We start from the raw sequence: 22,563 nt of genomic DNA, 5'->3' as shown, positions 1-22,563 counted from the left end.
CTGCCCCCGACTATGTCAGAGGCAACGATATCGCTCCTCCTAAAGAAGGAAAAAGACCCGCTGCAATGCGGGTCCTACAGGCCCATTTCCCTCCTGAATGTGGACGCTAAGATTCTGGCCAAGGTAATGGCAATGAGGATAGAGGATGGTGTCCCGGGGGTGGTTCATGAGGACCAAACTGGGTTTGTGAAGGGGAGACAGCTGAATACAAATATACGGAGGCTGCTAGGGGTAATGATGATGCCCCCACCAGAGGGGGAAGCGGAGACAGCGGATGCCGAGAAAGCATTTGATAGAGTGGAGTGGGATTATTTGTGGGAGGTGCTGAGGAGATTTGGTTTTGGCGATGGGCATATCAGGTGGGTACAGTTGCTGTATAGGGCCCCGATGGCGAGTGTGGTCACAACTGGACGGGGGTCTGACTATTTTCGGCTCCATAGAGGGACGAGGCAGGGATGTCCTCTATCCCCGTTATTGTTTGCACTGGCGATTGAACCCCTGGCCATAGCATTGAGGGGTTCCAGGGAGTGGAGGGGAGTACTCGGGGGGCGGGGGGGGAGAGAGAAGAACACCGGGTATCTCTGTATGCGGATGATTTGTTGCTATATGTGGCGGACCCAGCGGAGGGGATGCCAGAGATAATGCAGATACTTGGGGAGTTTGGGGATTTTTCAGGGTATAAACTGAACATGGGGAAAAGTGAGTTGTTTGTGGTGCATCCAGGGGAGCAGAGCAGAGAGATAGAGGATTTACCGTTGAGGAAGGTAACAAGGGACTTCCGGTACTTGGGGATCCAGATAGCCAAGAATTTGGGTACATTACACAGGCTTAATTTAACGCGGTTGGTGGAACAGATGGAGGAGGACTTTAAGAGATGGGACATGGTGTCCCTGTCATTGGCAGGTAGGGTGCAGGCGGTTAAAATGGTGGTCCTCCCGAGATTCCTTTTTGTGTTTCAGTACCTCCCGCTGGTGATCACGAAGGCTTTTTTCAAAAGAATCGAGAAGAGTATTATGAGTTGTGTGTGGGCTGGGGAGACCCCGAGAGTGAGGAAGGCATTCTTGCAGCGTACTAGGGACAGGGGGGGGGGGCTGGCACTACCGAGCCTAAGTGAGTACTACTGGGCCGCCAATATTTCAATGGTGTGTAAGTGGATGGGAGAAGGGGAGGGAGCAGCGTGGAAGAGATTGGAGAGGGCGTCCTGCAGGGGGACTAGCCTACAAGCAATGGTGACGGCACCGTTGCCGTTCTCACCAAAGAAATACACCACAAGCCCGGTGGTGGTGGCTACATTGAAAATTTTGGGGCAGTCGAGACGGCATAGGGGAAGGACGGGAGCTTTGGTGCGGTCCCCGATAAGAAACAATCATAGGTTCGTTCCGGGGAGAATGGATGGGGGATTTGGAGCATGGCAAAGAGCTGGGGTAGTACAACTGAGAGATCTGTTTGTAGATGGGACGTTTGCGAGTCTGGGAGCGCTGACGGAAAAATATGGGTTGCCCCAAGGGAATGCATTTCGGTACATGCAATTGAGGGTTTTGCGAGGCAACAGGTGAGGGAATTCCCGCAGCTCCCGACGCAGGAGGTGCAGGATAGAGTGATCTCAGAGACATGGGTGGGGGACGATAAGGTGTCGGACATATACAGGGAAATGAGGGACGAGGGGGAGATCATGGTAGATGAGCTGAAAGGGAAATGGGAAGAAGAACTGGGGGAGGAGATTGAGGAGGGGCTGTGGGCTGATGCCCTACGTAGGGTAAACCCATCGTCCTCGTGTGCCAGGCTAAGCCTGTTACAATTTAAGGTGTTACACAGGGCGCATATGACTGGAGCACGGCTTAGGAAATTTTTGGGGGTAGAGGATAGGTGTGCGAGATGCTCGAGAGGCCCAGCGAATCACACCATGTTCTGGTCATGCCCGGCACTACAGGGGTTCTGGGTGGGGGTGGCAAAGGTGCTTTCAAAGGTGGTGGGGGTCCGGGTCGAACCAAGCTGGGGGTTGGCTATATTTGGGGTTGCAGAAGAGCCGGGAGTGCAGGAGGCGAGAGAGGCTGACGTGTTGGCCTTTGCGTCCCTAGTAGCCCGGCGCAGGATATTGTTAATGTGGAAGGAAGCCAAACCCCCGGGTGTGGAGACCTGGATAAACAACATGGCAGGGTTCATAAAGTTAGAACGGATTAAGTTTGTGTTAAGGGGTTCGGCTCAGGGGTTCACCAGGCGGCGGGAACCGTTCGTCGATTACCTCACAGCAAGATAGAGGGAATGGCAAAGAAGTAGACAACAGCAGCAACCCAGGGGGGAGGGGCGGGGAGGAATCAAACGGACTCTCAGAGATGTTATTGTATATGTATAATATGTATAGGTATTTGCTATAGGTAATTGTATATTGGATTGTTGGATTGTATTTTTGGAGAGTATTTATTTTGGACAAGGCAGTTGCCATTCAGTTTTGTTTTTGTTTATATATTATTTATTTATTTGTTTAAAACTGGCCAGTTATTTATATTGCTTTATTGTTGTGTAAAAGAAACACTACGTACTGTTATGTTTGGCCAAAAATCTTGAATAAAATATATTTTAAAAAAAAAAAGAATAGGAATGTCAGGATAGATAGGATGAATGCGTGGCTCGGGAGATGGTGCAAGAGGGAGGAATTCAAATTCCTGGGGCATTGGAACTGGTTCTGGGGGAGGTGGGACCAGTACAAACTGGACGGTCTGCACCTGGGCAGGACTGGAACCAATGTCCTGGGGGGGGGGGGGGGGGGGGGGGGGTGTTTGCTAGAGCTGTTGGGGAGAGTTTAAACTAATGTGGCAGGGGGATGGGAACCGATGCAGGAAGTTGGAAGGTAGTAAAACAGGGACAGAAACAAAAGGCAGTAAGGGGGAAAGTGTAAGGCAGAGAAGCCATAGTCAAAAATCAAAAAGGGCGACAGTACAAGGTAGTGACTGAGGGGAGCTCAGTGAATAGGACCAGGAATACTAAAAGGAATAAAACGGGAAGTGTAAACATTCATGGTAAGCGACGCGGCAGGTTGTTACATGAAGATGGGTTCAACGATAAGGAAAATTAGGAGAAAGGTTAAGAGGAAATATAACTTAGGAGAGGTTACTGATCGAGGTGTTAAGATTCAGAACAGAGGTAAAAAAGCCAACATAAGTGTACTTTACCTGAATGCTCGTAGTATTCGGAATAAGGTAATGAGTTGATGGCGCAAATCATCGTGAATTACTATGATTTAGTGGCCATTACTGAAACATGGTTAAAGGATGGTCACAACTGGGAGTTAAATATCCGAGGGTATCAAACTATTCGGAAGGACAGAGTGGATGGTAAGGGAGGTGGTGTAGCTCTGTTATTTAAGGATGACATCCGGGCAACAGTAAGGGATGACATCGGTGCTACAGTAAGGGATGACATCGGTGCTATGGAGGATAAGGTTGAATCCATTTGGGTGGAAATCAGGAATAGTAAGGCGAGAAAGTCACTGATAGGAGTAGTCTATAGGCCATCAAATAGTAACATTATGGTGGGGCAGGCAATAAACAAAGAAATAACTGATGTAGAAATGGTACAGCAGTTATCATGGGGGATTTTAATCTACATGTTGATTGGTTTAACCAGGTCGGTCAAGGCAGCCTTGAGGAGGAGTTTATAGAATGTATCCGTGATAGTTTCCTAGAACAGTATGTAATGGAACCTACGAGGGACCAAGCGGTCCTAGATCTGGTCCTGTGTAATGAGACAGGATTGATTCAGGATCTCAGTTAGGGATCCTCTCGGAAGGAGCGATCACAATATGGTGGAATTTAAAATACAGATGGAAGGCGAGAAGGTAAAATCAAGCACTAGTGTTTTGTGCTTAAACAAAGGCGATTACAATGGGATGAGAGAAGAACTAGCTAAGGAAGACTGGGAGCAAAGACTTTATGGTGAAACAGTTGAGGACCAGTGGCGAACCTTCCAAGCGATTTTTCACAGTGCTCAGCAAAGGTTTATACCAATAAAAAGGAAGGACGGTAGAAAGAGGGAAAATCGACCGTGGGTATCTAAGGAAATAAGGGAGAGTATCAAATTAAAGGAAAAAGCACACAAAGTAGCAAAGATTAGTGAGAGACTAGAGGACTGGGAAATCTTTAGTGGGCAACAGAAAGCTACTAAAAAAGCTATAATGAAGAGTAAGATAGATTATGAGAGTAAACTTGCTCAGAATATAAAAACAGATAGTAAAAGTTTCTACAAACATAATATATAAAACAAAAAAGAGTGGCTCAGGTAATATTGGTCCTTTAGAGGATGAGAAGGGAGATTTAATAATGGGAGATGAGGAAATGGCTGAGGAACGGAACAGGTTTTTTGGGTCGGTCTTCACAGTGGAAGACACAAATAACATGCCAGTGACTGATGGAAATGAGGCTATGACAGGTGAGGACCTTGAGAGGATTGTTATCACCAAGGAGGTAGTGATGGGCAAGCTAATGGGGCTAAAGGTAGACAAGTCTCCTGGCCCTGATGGAATGCATCCCAGAGTGCTAAAAGAGATGGCTAGGGAAATTTCAAATGCACTAGTAATAATTTACAAAGATTCACTAGACTCTGGGGTGGTCCCGACGGATTGGAAATTAGCAAACGTGACACCATTGTTTAAAAAAGGAGGTAGGCAGAAAGCAGGTAATTATAGGCCAGTGAGCTTAACTTCTGTAATAGGGAAGATGCTGGAATCTATCTTCAAGGAAGAAATAGCGAGGCATCTGGATGGAAATTGTCCCATTGGGCAGACACAGCATGGGTTCATAAAGGGCAGGTCGTGCCTAACTAATTTAGTGCAATTTTTTGAGGACATTACCAGTGCGGTAGATAACGGGGAGCCTAACCCACTGTGCCACCCTGCTGCCCCTAGTGGAATTTTTTGAGGACATTACCAGTGCGGTAGATAACGGGGAGCCAATGGATGTGGTATATCTGGATTTCCAGAAAGCCTTTGACAAGGTGCCACACAAAAGGTTGCTGCATAAGATAAAGATGCAAGGCATTAAGGGGAAAGTAGTAGCATGGATAGAGGATTTGTTAATTAATAGAAAGCAAAGAGTGGGGATTAATGGGCGTTTCTCTGGTTGGCAATCAGTAGCTAGTGGTGTCCCTCAGGGATCAGTGTTGGGCCCACAACTGTTCACAATTTACATAGATGATTTGGAGTTGGGGACCAAGGGCAATGTGTCCAAGTTTGTAGACGACACTAAGATAAGTGGTAAAGCAAAAAGTGCAGAGGTTACTGGAAGTCTGCAGAGGGATTTGGATAGGCTATGTGAATGGGCTAGGGTCTGGCAGATGGAATACAATGTTGACAAATGTGAGGTTATCCATTTTGGTAGGAATAACAGCAAAAGGGATTATTATTTAAATGATTAAATATTAAAACATGCTGCTGTGCAGAGAACCCTGGGTGTGCTAGTGCATGAGTCGCAAAAGGTGCTTTACAGGTGCAACAGGTGATTAAGAAGGCAAATGGAATTTTGTCCTACATTGCTAGAGGGATGGAGTTTAAGACTAGGGAGGTTATGCTGCAATTGTATAAGGTGTTAGTGAGGCCACACCTGGAGTATTGTGTTCAGTTTTGGTCTCCTTACTTGAGAAAGGACATACTGGCACTGGAGGGTGTGCAGAGGAGATTCACGAGGTTAATCCCAGAACTGAAGGGGTTGGATTACGAGGAGAGGTTGAGTAGACTGGGACTGTACTCGTTGGAATTTAGAAGGATGAGGGGGGGGATCTTATAGAAACATAGAAAATTATGAAGGGAATAGATAGGATAGATGCGGGCAGGTTGTTTCCACTGGCAGGTGAAAGCAGAACTTGGGGTCATAGCCTCAAAATAAAGGGAAGTAGATTTAGGACTGAGTTTAGGAGGAACTTCTTCACCCAAAGGGTTGTGAATCTATGGAATTCCTTGCCCAGTGAAGCAGTAGAGGCTCCTTCATTAAATGTTTTTAAGATAAAGATAGATAGTTTTTTGAAGAATAAAGGGATAAAGGGTTATGGTGATCGGGCCGGAAAGTGGAGCTGAGTCCACAAAAGATCAGCCATGATCTCATTGAATGGTGGAGCAGGCTCGAGGGGCCAGATGGCCTACTCCTGCTTCTAGTTCTTATGTTCTATTAACACTGCAATGAAATTACTGTGAAAAGCCCCTAGTTGTCACATTCCGGCGCCTGTTTAGGTACACAGGGAGAATTCAGAATGTCCAAATTATCTAACAGCATGTATTTCGGGACTCGTGGGAGGAAACCGGAGCACCCGGAGGAAACCCACGCAGACACAGGGAGAACGCGCAGACTCTGCACAGTGACCCTAGCCGGGAATCAAACCCGAGACCCTGGCTGACTTATGTAACTGTTAATTGTAAAGTTATTTCTTTGTTGCCAAAGTGGTTAATTCTGTGTTTAAAGTTTGTTTTAACATAAAAGATATCTATGGGTCAGTGTTATCACACCTCTGGTGCAGTAGCATTTCCTCAGTTTTACAAATTGCAACTAGTTGGGTTCTCGTCCGGAATACCAAGTGGTGCTACAAAATATGCGTTGGTGTTATACAGCAGTAAACTACAAATTGATACGGATTTTCTCCAGTTACCTAAGTGTGTGCCCTTGATCCTCCAAATACACTCCGTAATCCTTTGCTATTTGGTGTGTAAGATCTGAGAGTAGTGGGATCTTCATTGGTCCGAGTCCACCTTGTTTTTTTGGTGTATTTATCCTTTATAAAACAATAGGACCTTGTTAAGAGGTGTACTCTTTTACTTAAATGAAAAGATTTAAATAAACATTTGCACACACTGTTTGTATCTGTAATTTATTAGCATAGATAAGCACCTAGAAATACAAAGTAGAGTCTCAACTATGAATTGGTGAAATGAAACAAAATTCTTTGGAATGGATTAAATCCCACCAACTTTATTTAAGGTATCTATGCAGGTTCATACAGGTTTAAGACGTACTCCAGAATCTCTTCTCAGCACTTTTTAAGCCTGCCTACACTTAACTTCACAAACCAGGAATGAGCTCCTTGTAGGCACATACCCTTACTCCAGGGCAGGAACATTGGCATGCCAACCTGACAGGGCATGTAAAATAATGCGATATCATTAGCATAGGTTGGAGGGATATAGCTGAGTGGAGTGCCAGAGATAATTAACATTGTTGCATTTACGGGAAATCTAGATGAATACGTGAAAAGAAAAGGATATTATTTGGATTAGATGAAGGTAGGAGAAAGTTTGAGCACAAACTGCTGGACTAAATGTTATGTAATAAAATAAACTGTATGAGCTAATATCAGTAAATATTTTCAATTATAATTTATGCATTGGGAATTTAAACGAAAAGACGATAACATAGCTAACTACTTAGTGAGAAAACCCAGCTAAACAATTTAGTTGATCAATTGAGCTGCTCTAAGTTATGAATTATTATAAAAGTGTTTCATTTATATTATACCAAGTACCAGACCTACTCACCATGCCAAGTGTGTAAATTGAGAGTCAACAGAACAAGCCACTACTTCAGTATTAATAGATCGAAACTCCTCAATTCTGTCACCGAAAGCTATTATCTCAGTGGGACAAACAAATGTGCTGTAAATTAAAAAAAACAATTATGATGGATCATTTATAAATCCAGATCGTTGCACAGGAACACACCTAAATGGCAAAAGATCAGACAGAAACATGAGGGTTCTTGCACAACAAGCAATTATCCTTACATATTATTTTATATATATAATATGTATGAATAAGAAAGTGAGACAATGCATGGAGGAGCAATCCACATGAAAAGCACTTTATTACAAAAAACATCTACTGCATTTAATTTATTCTAGTTGGCATCAAGGTGCCAATCTAAAGGAGGAATTTTTAAAAGCCTTTTGACAACTTTGCCAAATCACTTTCTATTCATGAATTGTATTGTATTTAAAAACAAGATCAGAAATGTGCATTGTTGTAATTCAGTAGAAAAATATAAAATACACCGGCACACACTGCTGCCAAGGAAAGGCAAAATTGCCTCCTCCCAGCGCAATGGCAAAATAGTTTTAAAAATGATCAACTTTTTTCTTATCCTTCTGTGCTCCAAATGAAAATGTTCCAGTGTTTAAGCTTCACTGTTTAACTAGGTTCCCATCCCTGACATCATTCTGGTGAATATACACTGCACATTCTCTGTGGTTTAAATATCCTTTCTATAGGGAATGATTCTAAATCTATACAGTTCTAGAACTGGACCAAACATAATTTTGTACAAGTGTTAAGAGCAGCTTCACAAGAGGTGAGTTACGATACTCTCTGACCACTTCTGTTTGCTTTGTTTCCAATTGCCAAGTTCCATAGAATAGAATAGAATCCCTACATTGCAGAGGGAGGCCATTCGGCCCATTGCATTTGCACTGGCTCTCCGAAAGAACACCCTACCTAGGCCCACTCCCCCATCCTATTCCGGTAACCCCACCTAAACTGCATGTCTTTGAACTCTGGGAGGAAACGGGAGCACCCGGAGGAAACCCACGCAGACCTGGGGAGAACGTGCAAACTCCACAGAGTCACCCAAGGCTGGAATTGAACCCGGGTTCCTGGTGGCTGTGAGGCAGCAGTGCTAACCACTGTGCATCAATGATTCAGATACTGTGTCTGGAGGAGGTGATACCCAAATTCTCAGGTGATAATAAATATAAGGCAGTGAATTATTTAAAGGACCAACCAAAGCTACAGAGATATTGAGAAGATGGCGGCAGAATGAGTCCAAAAAAGGACAGAATTTAATGTCAGTAAATATGAGGTAGTATATTTTGGTTAAATATACTTCAAATGGGGAAAGCTTGCTGATATGGAAACTCAAGAGGAATTTAAGAGTTCAGATCGACAACACCATAAAAGCAGCACCTTAAGTGGAGGATAATGCTATGAAAATACTCTTTTGAAAAACACACTAAAACCTAAAGAAACTGGTGAATTTGGACAAAGCACCCGTGTTACTTCCTGAACCCTCTTCATAAGGTTTTAAGCAAAAGCCTTGTTAACAGATGGAGGCAAGCTAGGAGAAGGGATTGAAAATGATCTCTTCTCATGTTTGAGGGCAGGTAAGGAGAGCAATGGGGTTTGAAAATCCAAGCCCTTGGTTCATTCTCACCTTGTAGTCACTCTCATGGAGGCTGGTGGGGTTAAGGTTACAGTGTGAACAGCAACATTTTGTGTTTAAATACAATAGCTTCTTTTTTTTGCTAGTCGTGTTGATCGTAAAGTGGAAGTCAGGCCTGAGAGAGGAAGGAGGGTGGGAAAAGGAAGATGGGAGAGGGAGTGCTGAAAAGCAACCACTGGTCAGAACAAGTGAGATCTCATGGGATATAGGGGAACATAGAACATAGAAAATACAGCACAGAACAGAAGGTGGCATGTTGGGTCCAAAATAGGCTGAGTGACAGAAAACACTCTGATGGATATTTTTGTAAATGAAAGCAGTTTCTGGTGGTGTTCCACAGGGCTCAGTGTTGGGGGCCCTTGTGGTTTGTTGTGTATATTAATTTGGACTTATGTGGGAGGCATAATCAAGAAATTTGCAGATGACACAAAAATTGGCCATGTAGTTGATAGTAAAGCGGATAGCTATCGTCTCCAGAATGATATCAATGGTTTGGTTGAATGGACGGAAAAATGGCAAATAGAATTGAACCCAGAAAAATGTGAAGTAATGCATTTGGGGAGAGCAAAGCAAGGGAATCCTCAATAAAGGGGAGGACATTGAGAGGGGTAGAGGAAGTGAGAGACCTTGGAGTGCATGTTCTCAGGTCCCTGAAGTTGGCAGGACAGATGGATAAGGTGGTAGTATTGGAATGTTTACTCAGATGAGGTATTAAATACAAAAGCAGGATTTAATGCTCGAGCTGAATAAAACACCGGTTTGGCCACAGATGCGGTTTTGTGTACCGTTCTGGTCACATTACAGGAAGGACATAATTGCTCCGGAGAGAGTGCAGAGATTTGCAAGAACGTTGCTAGGGCTTGAAAATTACAGCCATGAGAACTGATTAGATAGGCTAGGGTTGTTTTCCTTAGAACAGAGGAGGCTAAGGGGTGACCGAATTGGCGAGTACAGAATTATGAGGGGCCCAGGTAGGGTAGACAGGAAAGATTTGTTTCCCGGGCTGAGGCATCAATTACCAGGGGGCATAAATTTAAGGTGATTGGTAGAATTAGAGGGGACATGAGGAAAATCTTTTTCACCCAGAGGTTAGTGAGCATCTGGAATTTGCTGCCTGAATTAGTGGCTGAGGCTGAAACGCTCAACTCATTTAAAAGGTGCCTGGATCTGCATCTGAAATGCCGGAATTTGCAAGGCTACGATCAGGTACTGGAAAGTGGGATACAAATGAGCGGCTAGTTTCTTTTTTTTGCCCGACAGACGTAATGGGCTGAATGGCCTCTTTCCGCGCTGTAACTTTTCTATAGTTCTTTCTTCTGTTCCAACCTGCACTTTAAAAAAAACTCCTGAGGAGTTGATCTCTCTCCAAATTAGGCTTCTCTGATGATATCATTAAAAAAGATCCAAGTACAAATACAGAAATCTCAAAAACCAGCAGTGGCTACACAATCCCAAGGACCATTTTTGGAAGTGGGAACTGAAAATACACACAAATGTATTCACTTCAAAACAATGCCAAGAAAGTGACAATACTGTTTGGTTAAGACTATACAAGATTGCAATGTGCTTTAAACTGCAGTTAACTCATGACATGATCAGAATCTGACTTATGGTCAGTGCACACAATTTCCTTCCACCACTGATTCACAGATCTTGAGTATTAATCTTGCTACTTACAAATCAAGCGGATAGAAAAAGAAGACGAGGTATTTGCCTCGATAGTCTGTAAGCTTCAGCTCTTTGAATTCTCCATTTATTACTGCTGTTCCTTCCCAGTCTGGTGCAGGTTTTGAAACTAAAATGTTTAAAAAGAAACAAGTGATATATTTTGTACACTCTTCAGGCTAACTGGTTTAGTGAAATTTCAAAATGCACAATCTGGTTACTATATTTCACATCAGTAAAAAAACTTACGTTTCACATTTTGTCCAGTAATGAACTTACAGAATCCAATACAATGTGCACAAAGAATGTCTCAATTCCCTTTTTACATTAATGCTTTGCTAAAATACAGTTCTGTGCTCGCCTGGGGTCCTCTGATAACTAATTTAGAGTGGCCAGGATCGAAGAGTGGAGGAAAAGAAAAGTCAGCCTTAGCAAGTTTGAGAAGAAGCAACCAAAGCCAATTTTTATATATATATAATATATATATATAAAACTGATTTTATTGACAGTAAAGCACAGTATTTGCACAGGTAAAGATGCTTGCATTGTACACAAATGCTATTCAGAAACAAAGATGTTTTTACTCCCTTCTTAAGGAGTTAATTATTCATCAAAAGTTTTCTTTAAACTGATTCTTGTTCAGTCTCCTAGAAACCTTTATAAAAATGAATGCATTCGCATCACCTTGCTGCTGCTATACAATTCATTGGTGCTTTCCCCCTTCTCACCTCCAGGTCTTTATGGTCTACTTTATCGCTAACCTTGCCCCTGCACAGTGAGTTTCTTCAGCACAGTCTGAAGCAGTCTGAAGCAATCATATCCATTATAGCTTTCAAAGCAAATAGACTTTCCACAGTGGCCAAGGCGTTTGTGCAACAAATCAGCACAAGTGGGACATTGCAGGGAACCCGGACTGCAGCTGTGGGCACCCCAATCAATGACCCAGATCACTGAAGGTTGCCCCCGACAAAATTCAGCGGAGTGTTCAGAGAGCTCCACTTAGCCACTGCGGAAGTATTGCTTGGTTAATGGTTACTGAACAGACTAAAAAAAAATTTGCAACATGCTTTCTGATTTTATTCAAAGTTAGCAGTTCTGTCTTTATTGTTAATGCTTTTAACTAAATTGGGATCTTTTATGAAAGCAATCCATGATTTTCTGTCCATTCTTTTAGTTTTCTTCATACATAACTTATTAAAAGTCCCTACTTGAAATCCTTCAGATCGCAAAAATAAAATCAGGACCTGGAGCCTTAACCAATTTCCCCTCCCTCAACCAGGCACACCAAGCGACCACTGCACTGTTCAATTTCAGTAAGGATTAAACTTTGGGCCCACCCAGTTGGAATGGCTCAACATGCCATTCGCCAACAGGGGATCTACTGCCATGTGACATAGAAGGTCATCTGAAAATCTTCCAATGTTTTGTGCTCCTCTCATTCACCAAAACCTAACCAAAATGACTTAGGTTTGACCTGCCACTTGTGCTTTTGGCCACAACAGATGCTCCGGTTGCAGAGTTGGCTAGTTTATGTAATTTCCCCATCTGTATGAGTCAGTCACTTGTACCATTTTTTGCAATTATCAAAACAACATGATGCCTGACCTCCTCCAGTGTCAGGGTCTGTGCAATTAATTTGCTGGGTCTGGGTTGGATTGCCACTATACATGCTGGCTATGTCAAAAGTGGGGTCAACTCTATTTGCATTTCAATGCCATCCTTTGCTAATCCATTGTGCATCCTCATGAGAAGTGTTTAGTTGGCTGTGTCCATCCCTATTGGTACTGGTGTAGAGTCAGAATTCTTCAACCATGGAGAGCTTTACTGGAGATCTTGGATCTCCCAATATCATCATGTCCTGTTTTGGGAGGAACAGACTATTCTGTTTGAGTAAAGAAGAGATTTAGAGAACACTTCAGATAAGTCCCCAGGGCCGGATGGGATCTACCCCAGAATACTGAAGGAGGCTGGAGAGGAAATTGCTGAGGCCTTGACAGAAATCTTTGGATCCTCGCTGTCTTCAGGGGATGTCCCGGAGGACTGGAGAATAGCCAATGTTGTTCCTCTGTTTAAGAAGGGTGGCAGGGATAATCCCGGGAACTACAGGCCGGTGAGCCTTACTTCAGTGGTAGGGAAATTACTGGAGAGAATTCTTCGAGACAGGATCTACTCCCATTTGGAAGCAAATGGACGTATTAGTGAGAGGCAGCACGGTTTTGTGAAGGGGAGGTCGTGTCTCACTAACTTGATCGAGTTTTTCGAGGAGGTCACTAAGATGATTGATGCAGGTAGGGCAGTAGATGTTGTCTATATGGACTTCAGTAAGGCCTTTGACAAGGTCCCTCATGGTAGACTAGTACAAAAGGTGAAGTCACACGGGATCAGGGGTGAACTGGCAAGGTGGATACAGAACTGGCTAGGCCATAGAAGGCAGAGGGTAGCAATGGAGGGATGCTTTTCTAATTGGAGGGCTGTGACCAGTGGTGTTCCACAGGGATCAGTGCTGGGACCTTTGCTCTTTGTAGTATATATAAATGATTTGGAGGAAAATGTAACTGGTCTGATTAGTAAGTTTGCAGACGACACAAAGGTTGGTGGAATTGCGGATAGCGATGAGGACTGTCTGAGGATACAGCAGGATTTAGATTGTCTGGAGACTTGGGCGGAGAGATGGCAGATGGAGTTTAACCTGGACAAATGTGAGGTAATGCATTTTGGAAGGGCTAATGCAGGTAGGGAATATACAGTGAATGGTAGAACCCTCAGGAGTATTGAAAGTCAAAGAGATCTAGGAGTACAGGTCCACAGATCACTGAAAGGGGCTACACAGGTGGAGAAGGTAGTCAAGAAGGCATACGGCATGCTTGCCTTCATTGGCCGGGGCATTGAGTATAAGAATTGGCAAGTCATGTTGCAGCTGTATAGAACCTTAGTTAGGCCACACTTGGAGTATAGTGTTCAATTCTGGTCGCCACACTACCAGAAGGATGTGGAGGCTTTAGAGAGGGTGCAGAAGAGATTTACCAGAATGTTGCCTGGTATGGAGGGCATAAGCTATGAGGAGCGATTGAATAAACTCGGTTTGTTCTCACTGGAACGAAGGAGGTTGAGGGGCGACCTGATAGAGGTATACAAAATTATGAGGGGCATAGACAGAGTGGATAGTCAGAGGCTTTTCCCCAGGGTAGAGGGGTCAATTACTAGGGGGCATAGGTTTAAGGTGAGAGGGGCAAAGTTTAGAGTAGATGTACGAGGCAAGTTTTTTACGCAGAGGGTAGTGGGTGCCTGGAACTCACTACCGGAGGAGGTAGTGGAGGCAGGGACGATAGGGACATTTAAGGGGCATCTTGACAAATATATGAATAGGATGGGAATAGAAGGATACGGACCCAGGAAGTGTAGAAGATTGTAGTTTAGTCGGGCAGTATGGTCGGCACGGGCTTGGAGGGCCGAAGGGCCTGTTCCTGTGCTGTACATTTCTTTGTTCTTTCTTTGTTTGATCTGTCACTTATGGTTATTTGCATATAGGCACACCAATGCGGAAGTTTATTAAATTAAGTTAAATTTAGTCATGGGACGTGGGTGCCACTGGCAAGCTTGGCATTCACTGCCCACTTGTGTTTGTTCTAGAGGGGTTATGAGCCAGCTTTCTGAAACACTGCAATCCATGTGTGGGTACATGCAGTGTTATTAAGAAGGGAATTCCAGGATCTTGACCCAGCAACAGTGAAGGAATGGCGATTTAGTTCCAAGTCAGGATGGTGTGTGTAGCTTTAGGGGAACTGGGAGATGATGGTGTTCCCATGTTGCCAATCTCATTGTCGTTTTAGGCAGTTGGGATTACAGGTTAGGTAAATGCTGTTGAAGAAACTTTGGTGCGTGCAGTGCATCTGGTAGACAATGCACACCATAGGTATGGTGCACTCGTGTCAGAGGGAGTGACTGCGGGGTCCCACAGGTACTTATGAGATTCAATAAACTCGTGTTTCTCAGGACGAGTAATTTTGACCTTATGCGACAGTCTAAAACAGGTGATAGTGATTCATAATGGAAATGAAAATCAGAAAAAAATATAACAGGCAGCTGAATCCATTTTACCCTATGACGTATAGTCAAAATGACTCCCATGGAGTTAGTGAGGGAATCTGTAGGGATAGAGAACATTTACACAAAAGCAATTCAAAATGATCACAAATTAGACTGTATTTTGTATGGTCTGGTATCCTTTCTGGCTAAGTGCCCATCAGACACTCGTATAACTTCCCTTCACTTATTGTCTGATAACTCATTGCTTTGTGCAGAACATGTCCTTTTCAAAGTGGGATCATGGAAATTTAAATGGAATTATGTTTTGCACTCACTATCCATCAACACACTCTGCCGAGTACCCGACTTCCACGTATTGTTATCAGAAAAGGAGTACACTGCTTTTTTCAGTGGTACTGTTGGGGAAAATCTTCCTCGAGCAGCTTCTTCGAAGTTTCAACACAGTATCTTGGGCTTTGGAAACTAACTGGCATCCACTCAACTATGCCACCTCGCTGACACAGATTCAAACCCATGTTCAGAGAAAACCAGAATCAGCTGCTAGGCAACAAGACTATGATACAGGCAAAAAATTGCAGGCCAATGGAGTTAGCGTGTTACATATGGAAAATTATCTGCAAAAATTTGCTATTTTGTAAGGAGGAATTTCTGCAGTAGTGCATATAACCTTTTCAATCCAAAATGTTGTATAGCATAAAATACACGGGAAGCACCCAGATGCATAAATGTCATCAGTTTGCAAGCAATGTGGGCAAACTATCAATCACAGAATCGCTATGGTACAGGAGGTGGCCATTTAACATATTGTATCTGCACCAGTACATGGTAGTGTAGAGAACTACATGGCACACAAGCTGAGAAATGAGAAGGAAAGACTCCCACACAAATGGCTTTAGCGCTGGTAAAGAGTGCCAAAGCCAAGTCCTTGCAATCAACTGGATGAGTTAGGACCTTAAAAATGAAGAGATTCCCCCCCCCATAGTCAGCAGCCAGCAAAGGGCACCATTCCATGATTACATTTATGCAACAGTATTCTCAAAAAGCAACTTGCCAACTGTCCCTCAACAGCACCTCCCAAACCCATGACTTCTGTAACCTAGAAGGACTAGCTAGGGTAGTCTTCAGAAACTTCAGGGTTCCCTCCAAGCCATACACCATCCTGACTTAATCATATAATCACTGTCATGATATTCAGGTGAACATCACAGCACATTCATACACACATAATGATGGACAGATCCACGGACCAATCAACCCGACAGCCAATCACGGACAAGATCATACACAGTACAAAGCAGGGAACACGACACTTCCTGGGCACTCGAGCAGGAGAAAGCTCAGGGCACAGACCTCATTGCCAGCCACTCAGAGGTTCACCATGTGCTGAATACCAGAGTTTACTATGTTTATAGTTCAATTAAATAAAACTGCGTTGTACCATATGCAACAGTGTTGGTTCGTCTGTGTGTCAGAGTACCCAACACTTCATGATACCAGGAGTGAATTGACACCTACCCACAAATCTGCCATCCTGCGCCATGGACACTGCAAGTCGCTGGGAACCTCGGCGTAAATTGGAAGCTATTCAAGCAGCGCTTCCAGCTCTTTCTGGAAGCCAACAAAAGAGGGAGCGCCTCGGACACCAGAAAGATCGCCATCCTCCTCAACACAGCAGGGCAGCACGCCATCCATATCTACAACTCCCTGGTGTTCGCGGAAGGCGAGGACAAATCCAAATACGAGACGGTCCTTCTCAAGCTCGACCAACACTTCAATGTCGAGGTCAACGAGAGCTTCGAGAGATATGTCTTCCAGCAGCGCCTGCAAGGTAAGGACGAGCTCTTTCAGTCATTCCTTACCCATCTCCGCATCCTCGCGCAGTCCTGCGGTTACACCACCTCGGACTCCATGATTCGGACCAGATCGATCGTTTTTGGGGTCACCTCGGGCACCCTACGCCAGCAGCTTTTAAAAATAAAAGGCCTCACCTTAGCCTCCGCAATCGAAGCCTGTGTCCTGCACGAAAACGCGACTAGCCGCTATGCACAATTTCAGGCGACCGAATCGGCGGGGGTCCTACGCGGCCAGATCGGTGAGCCAGGTGCCCCACAAGGCCGAACGGGTCCAGGCGATCGAGTTCCTCCCGGCCCACGGCCCGGATGACGTCGGCCATTTCCCGCGCTTTTCGTGGCCTCCCGCGCCAAAACCTACGGCAACACTGAGGGACGTGATGCGCAGACGCGCCCGACGCAAGACCGAACTGTGCATGCGCAGCGGCGCAACGGACGTCATGACGTCACAACGTGCGGCAACTATGAAGCTGCACATTTAAAGCGGCAATATCCCGCAAGAACCCGACAACGCCTACGCTGTGGCAAGGTAGGCCACTACGCTGCTTACTGTCAAGCAGCTCAACCTGTCAATCTTCCACAACTCCGACAACCTCGCAGGGACGTGCGGACCATTCAGCCTCCCCATTACGAATCTTGCCCCGACGACATCCAGACCGGTGACACAGATGACCGAGACGCCTTCCGTGTGGCGGTCATTGATGGGAACCGAGTTAACACGATCAATCCGGGTGATGGTGTGCCACCCTGACAGTCAACCGATCGCCGATAACTTTCCGCCTGGATACTGGCGCCTCCGCCAACCTCATAGCATGGTCAGCCTTCTACGCCATGAAGGTCAGACCACCAATTCGGCCGTACCGGTGCAGGATGGTCAACTACAACGGGAACATTATCCCAGCTATGGGATCCTGCCAGCTCCAGGTGACACACAACACACACACGGCCACACTCTCATTCGAGATAGTCGGCTCATCGAAGGACTCCCTGCTAGGCGCACAGGCATGCAAGGCTCTCCACCTCGTGCAACAAGTCCACTCTCTCTCTCCCTCCAGACGGAACGTCTGACTTCCCGGATGCAGAGTTTAACGCACAGCTCCAATCGCTCTTCACCCACAACCAGGAGGCATTCGAGGGCATGGGAACACTGCCATACACCTATAGAATTTGGCTCAAACCAGACGCCACCCCGGTCATTCACGCACCTCGCAGGGTCCCTGTGCCACTCAAAGACCGCCTCAAGCAGCAGCTGCAGGATCTCCAGGACCAAGGGGTCCTATCCAGGGTCATGGAGCCCACGCCGTGGGTCCGCTCCATGGTGTGTGCCAAGAAGCCCTCCGGTGAGCTCCGGATCTGTATTGACCCAAAAGACCTCAATAACAATATTATGAGGGAACATTACCCCATACCCAAACGGGAAGAGGTCACGAGTGAAATGGCCCAGGCAAAATTATTTACCAAACTGGATGCCTCTAAAGGCTTTTGGCAGATCCAACTAGATCCGTCCAGCCGAAAGCTTTGCACTTTCAACGCCCCTTTCAGCAGGTTCTGCTACAACCGAATGCCATTTGGCATCATCTCGGCATCCGAGGTCTTTCATAGGATCATGGAGCAGATGATGGAAGGCATCGAAGGGGTGCGCGTCTACGTGGACGACGTCATCATCTGGTCCACCACACCACAGGAGCACATCTATCGTCTCCAACGCGTCTTTGCACGCATACATGAAAACGGCCTGCGCCTCAACCGAGCCAAGTGTTCTTTCGGCCAAACCGAGCTGAAGTTCCTGGGGGACCACATTTCCCGGTCAGGGGTCCGTCCGGATGCAGACAAGGTGAGCGCCATCACAGCCATGCCGCAGCCGGCAGACAAGAAAGCAGTACTACGCTTCCTAGGCATGGTCAACTTCCTGGGGAAGTTCATTCCCAACCTTGCCTCCCACACGACAGCTCTGCGCCACCTCGTCAAAAAATCCACGGAGTTCCAGTGGCAGCGCACACACCAGCAGGAATGGGAGGAGCTCAAACTCAAGCTCACCACTGTACCGGTACTGGTGTTTTTCGACACGTCTCGTGCCACTAAAATCTCGACTGATGCCAGCCAGTCCGGCATTGGGGCAGTGCTCCTGCAGTGGAATGACACTGCATCATGGGCCCCGGTCGCCTATGCCTCGCGGGCCATGACCCCCACAGAGCAGCGCTACGCGCAGATCGAGAAGGAGTGCCTGGGCTTGCTAACCGGTTTAGACAAGTTCCATGATTATGTGTATGGTCTTCCCCGGTTCACTGTTGAAACTGACCACCGCCCCCTGGTCAGCATCATAAACAAGGACCTGAACGAGATGACCCCTCACCTCCAGCGCATCCTACTTAAAATCAGGAGGTATGACTTCCAACTGGTCTACACCCCAGGGAAGGACCATTGCGGATGCCCTATCGAGAGCAGTGAGCACGCCGCCAGATTCGGAGGGGTTCGTATGTCAGTTCGAGGCGCAGGTGGCCTTCACATTGGCAAATCTGCCAGCTGACGACTCCAGTCTGGCCCGTATTCGCAGAGAGACTGCGGCCGACCCACTTCTACAACGTGTGATGCGCCACATGACGGGAGGGTGGCTCAAAGGGCAGTGCCCGCAGTTCTACAATGTCCGAGACGACTTGGCCGTCATTGATGGTGTCCTTCTGAAGCTGGACCGGATTGTGATTCCGCACAGCAAGCACAAGCTGGTTCTCGACCAACTACACGAAGGCCACCTGGGGGTCGAGGAGTGCAGGAGGGCCCGAAAGGCGGTGTACTGGCCGGGCATCAGTGACGATATTGCCAATATGGTGCTCAACTGCCCAACCTGCCAAAGGTTTCAGCCGGCGCAACCTCCTGAAACGCTTCTGCCCCATGAGCTGGTGACGTCCCCATGGGCGAAGGTGGGTGTGGACCTCTTTCACGCGCTCGGCAGGGATTATGTCATCGTCGTTGACTACTTCTCCAACTACCTGGAGGTCATACGCCTACACAATTTGACGTCGTCCGCTGTCATAAGGGCCTGCAAAGACACCTTCGCTCCCCACGGCATTCCGATGACTGTCATGTCGGACAATGGGCCCTGTTTCGCCAGCCAGGAATGGTCATCGTTTGCTGCCTCGTATGGCTTCACACACGTGACGTCCAGCCCTCTGCACCCCCAGTCCAACAGAAAGGCGGAGAAGGGCGTTCACACTGTCAAGCGGCTCCTCTGTAAGGCTGCTGCTGCCGGATCGGATTTCTGCATCGCCCTGCTGGCCTATCGCTCGGCCCCACTAGCCACTGGTCTCTCACCAGCCCAGCTGCTGATGGGTCACGCCCTCAGGACTACTGTACCTTCCATTCTGGCGCCCACGATCGACCATGCTCCGGTACTGCACAGGATGCAACTGCAGCGCGGTCACCAGAAGAGGTCATATGACACACGGACAACTGATCTTCCCGCCCTGGCCCCTGGAGACGAAGTCCGCATCCACCTACCAGAAGGTGGCTGGTCAGCACCTGCTGAAGTTCTCCGACGCGTGGTTTCCCGCCCGTTCCTGGTTCGCATGCCTGATGGATCCGTTCGTCGGCGCAATCGCCGGGCTCTTCGTCTGCTTCCACGCTCGCTACGAGGCCTTACACCGACACCGTGCCCTCCTGTTGTTCCTGATTTTGACTTTGTGGAGCTGCCTGCTACCATGCCCCTTCCGTCGTCGCCCGTGGCCAGGCCCGTTCCTCAGCCGGTGGTTCCAGACCTACCCTTGAGGCGGTCAACCCAAATTCGTCGCCCACCTACTAGACTGGACTTATGAGACTGTTTATACATTGAACTCATGCAACCACTTTGTTAATATGTTTATGTTCTTATCATTACAGGAATTAGTTTTATCGTTCAACGGTCATCTCCCTCCAAAACAGATTTACCATTTTAGAAACTGTTGGGGGAGATGGCTCACCAGGGGAAGGTGGCAGCAGCCAGGTTCATGGCACCGTGGCTGGCTCTGCTGCACAGAAGGGCGGGAAAAAGAGTGGCAGAGCTATAGTGACAGGGGATTCAATTGTAAGGGGAATAGACAGGCTGGTATGTTGCCTCCCTGGTGCAAGGGTCAAGGATGTCTCGGAGCGGCTGCAGGGCATTCTGGAGGGGGAGGGTGAACAGCCAGCTGTCGTGGTGCATATAGGCACCAACGATATAGGTAAAAAACGGGATGAGGTCCTACAAGCTGAATTTAGGGAGTTAGGAGTTCAAATAAAAAGTAGGACCTCAAAGGTAGTAATCTCAGGATTGCTACCAGTGCCACGTGATAGTCAGAGTAGAAATGACAGGATAGCTAGGATGAATACGTGGCTTGAGAGATGGTGCAAGAGGGAGGGTTTCAAATTCCTGGGACATTGGGACCGGTTCTGGGGGAGGTGGAACCTGTACAAATCGGACGGTCTGCATCTGGGTGGGACCGGAACCAATGTTCTCGGGGGTGTGTTTGCGAGTGCAGTTGGGGAGGGTTTAAACTAATGTGGCAGGGGGATGGGAACCGATGTAGGAAGTCAGTGGGGACGGAAACAAAAGGCAGGAAGGGAGAGTGTGTAAAGCATGACCAGAGAAAGCAGGGCAGAGAGCAAGGAAAGTCCACATTAAACTGCATTTATTTCAATGCAAGGGGCCTGACAGGTAAAGCGGATGAACTCAGGGCATGGATGGGCACATGGGACTGGGATATTATAGCTATGACTGAAACATGGCTAAGGGAGGGGCAGGACTGGCAGCTCAATGTTCCGGGGTACAGATGCTATAGAAAGGATAGAACAGGAGGTAAGAGAGGAGGGGGAGTGGCGTTTTTGATTAGGGAGAACATCACGGCAGTACTTAGAGGGGATATATCCGAGGGTTCACCCACTGAGTCTATATGGGTGGAACTGAAAAATAAGAAGGGAGAGATCACCTTGATAGGACTGTACTACAGGCCCCCAAATAGTCAGCGGGAAATTGAGGAGCAAATATGTAAGGAGATTACAGATAGCTGCAAGAAAAATAGGGTGGTAATAGTAGGGGACTTTAACTTTCCCAACATTGACTGGGACAGCCATAGCATTAGGGGCTTGGATGGAGGGAAATTTGTTGAGTGTATTCAGGAGGAATTTCTCATTCAGTATGTGGATGGACCGACTAGAGAGGGGGCAAAACTTGACCTCGTCTTGGGAAATAAGGAAGGGCAAGTGACCGAAGTGTTAGTGAGGGATCACTTTGGGACAAGTGACCATAACTCCATTAGTTTTAAGACAGCTATGGAGAATGATAGGTCTGGCCCAAGAGTTAAAATTCTTAATTGGGGCAAGGCCAATTTTGATGGTATCAGACAGGAACTTTCAGAGGTAGATTGGGGGAGACTGTTGGCAGGCAAAGGGACGGCTGGTAAATGGGAGGCGTTTAAAAATGTGTTAACCAGGGTTCAGGGTAAGCACATTCCCTTTAGAGTGAAGGGCAAGGCTGGTAGAAGTAGGGAACCCTGGATGACTCGGGATATTGAGACTCTGGTCAAAAAAAAGGAGGCATATGACGTACATAAACAACTGGGATCAAGTGGATCCCTTGAAGAGTATAGAGATTGTCGAAATAGAGTTAAGAGGGAAATCAGGAGGGCAAAAAGGGGACATGAAATTGCTTTGGCAAATAATGCAAAGGAGAATCCAAAGAGCTTCTACAGATACATAAAGGGAAAAAGAGTAACTAGGGACAGAGTAGGGCCTCTTAAGGATCAACAAGGACATCTATGTGCAGAGCCACAAGAGTTGGGTGAGATCCTGAATGAATATTTCTC

The 22,563-nt window shown here is 46.5% G+C and overlaps 1 protein-coding gene across 2 annotated transcripts in view; it reads right to left on the bottom strand.

The window, feature by feature from the left end:
* prdx4 (peroxiredoxin 4) overlaps nucleotides 1-22,563 on the bottom strand; it is a 45,461-nt gene that overhangs the window by 18,349 nt on the left and 4,549 nt on the right. For both annotated transcript variants that reach the window (XM_072514388.1, XM_072514387.1), the window contains exons 2-4: nucleotides 10,866-10,983; nucleotides 7,514-7,630; nucleotides 6,631-6,753 (exon numbers count right to left, since the gene is read on the bottom strand). In XM_072514388.1, coding sequence (XP_072370489.1) covers nucleotides 6,631-6,753; nucleotides 7,514-7,630; nucleotides 10,866-10,983 — 358 coding nt within the window. The remainder of the gene's footprint in view (nucleotides 1-6,630; nucleotides 6,754-7,513; nucleotides 7,631-10,865; nucleotides 10,984-22,563) is intronic.

This window comes from Scyliorhinus torazame, chromosome 8 (assembly GCF_047496885.1).
Source record: "Scyliorhinus torazame isolate Kashiwa2021f chromosome 8, sScyTor2.1, whole genome shotgun sequence".
Lineage (NCBI taxonomy): Eukaryota > Metazoa > Chordata > Chondrichthyes > Carcharhiniformes > Scyliorhinidae > Scyliorhinus > Scyliorhinus torazame.
The sequence above is the reverse complement of the archived record's forward strand: the minus strand, read 5'-3'. Positions and strand labels throughout refer to the sequence as shown.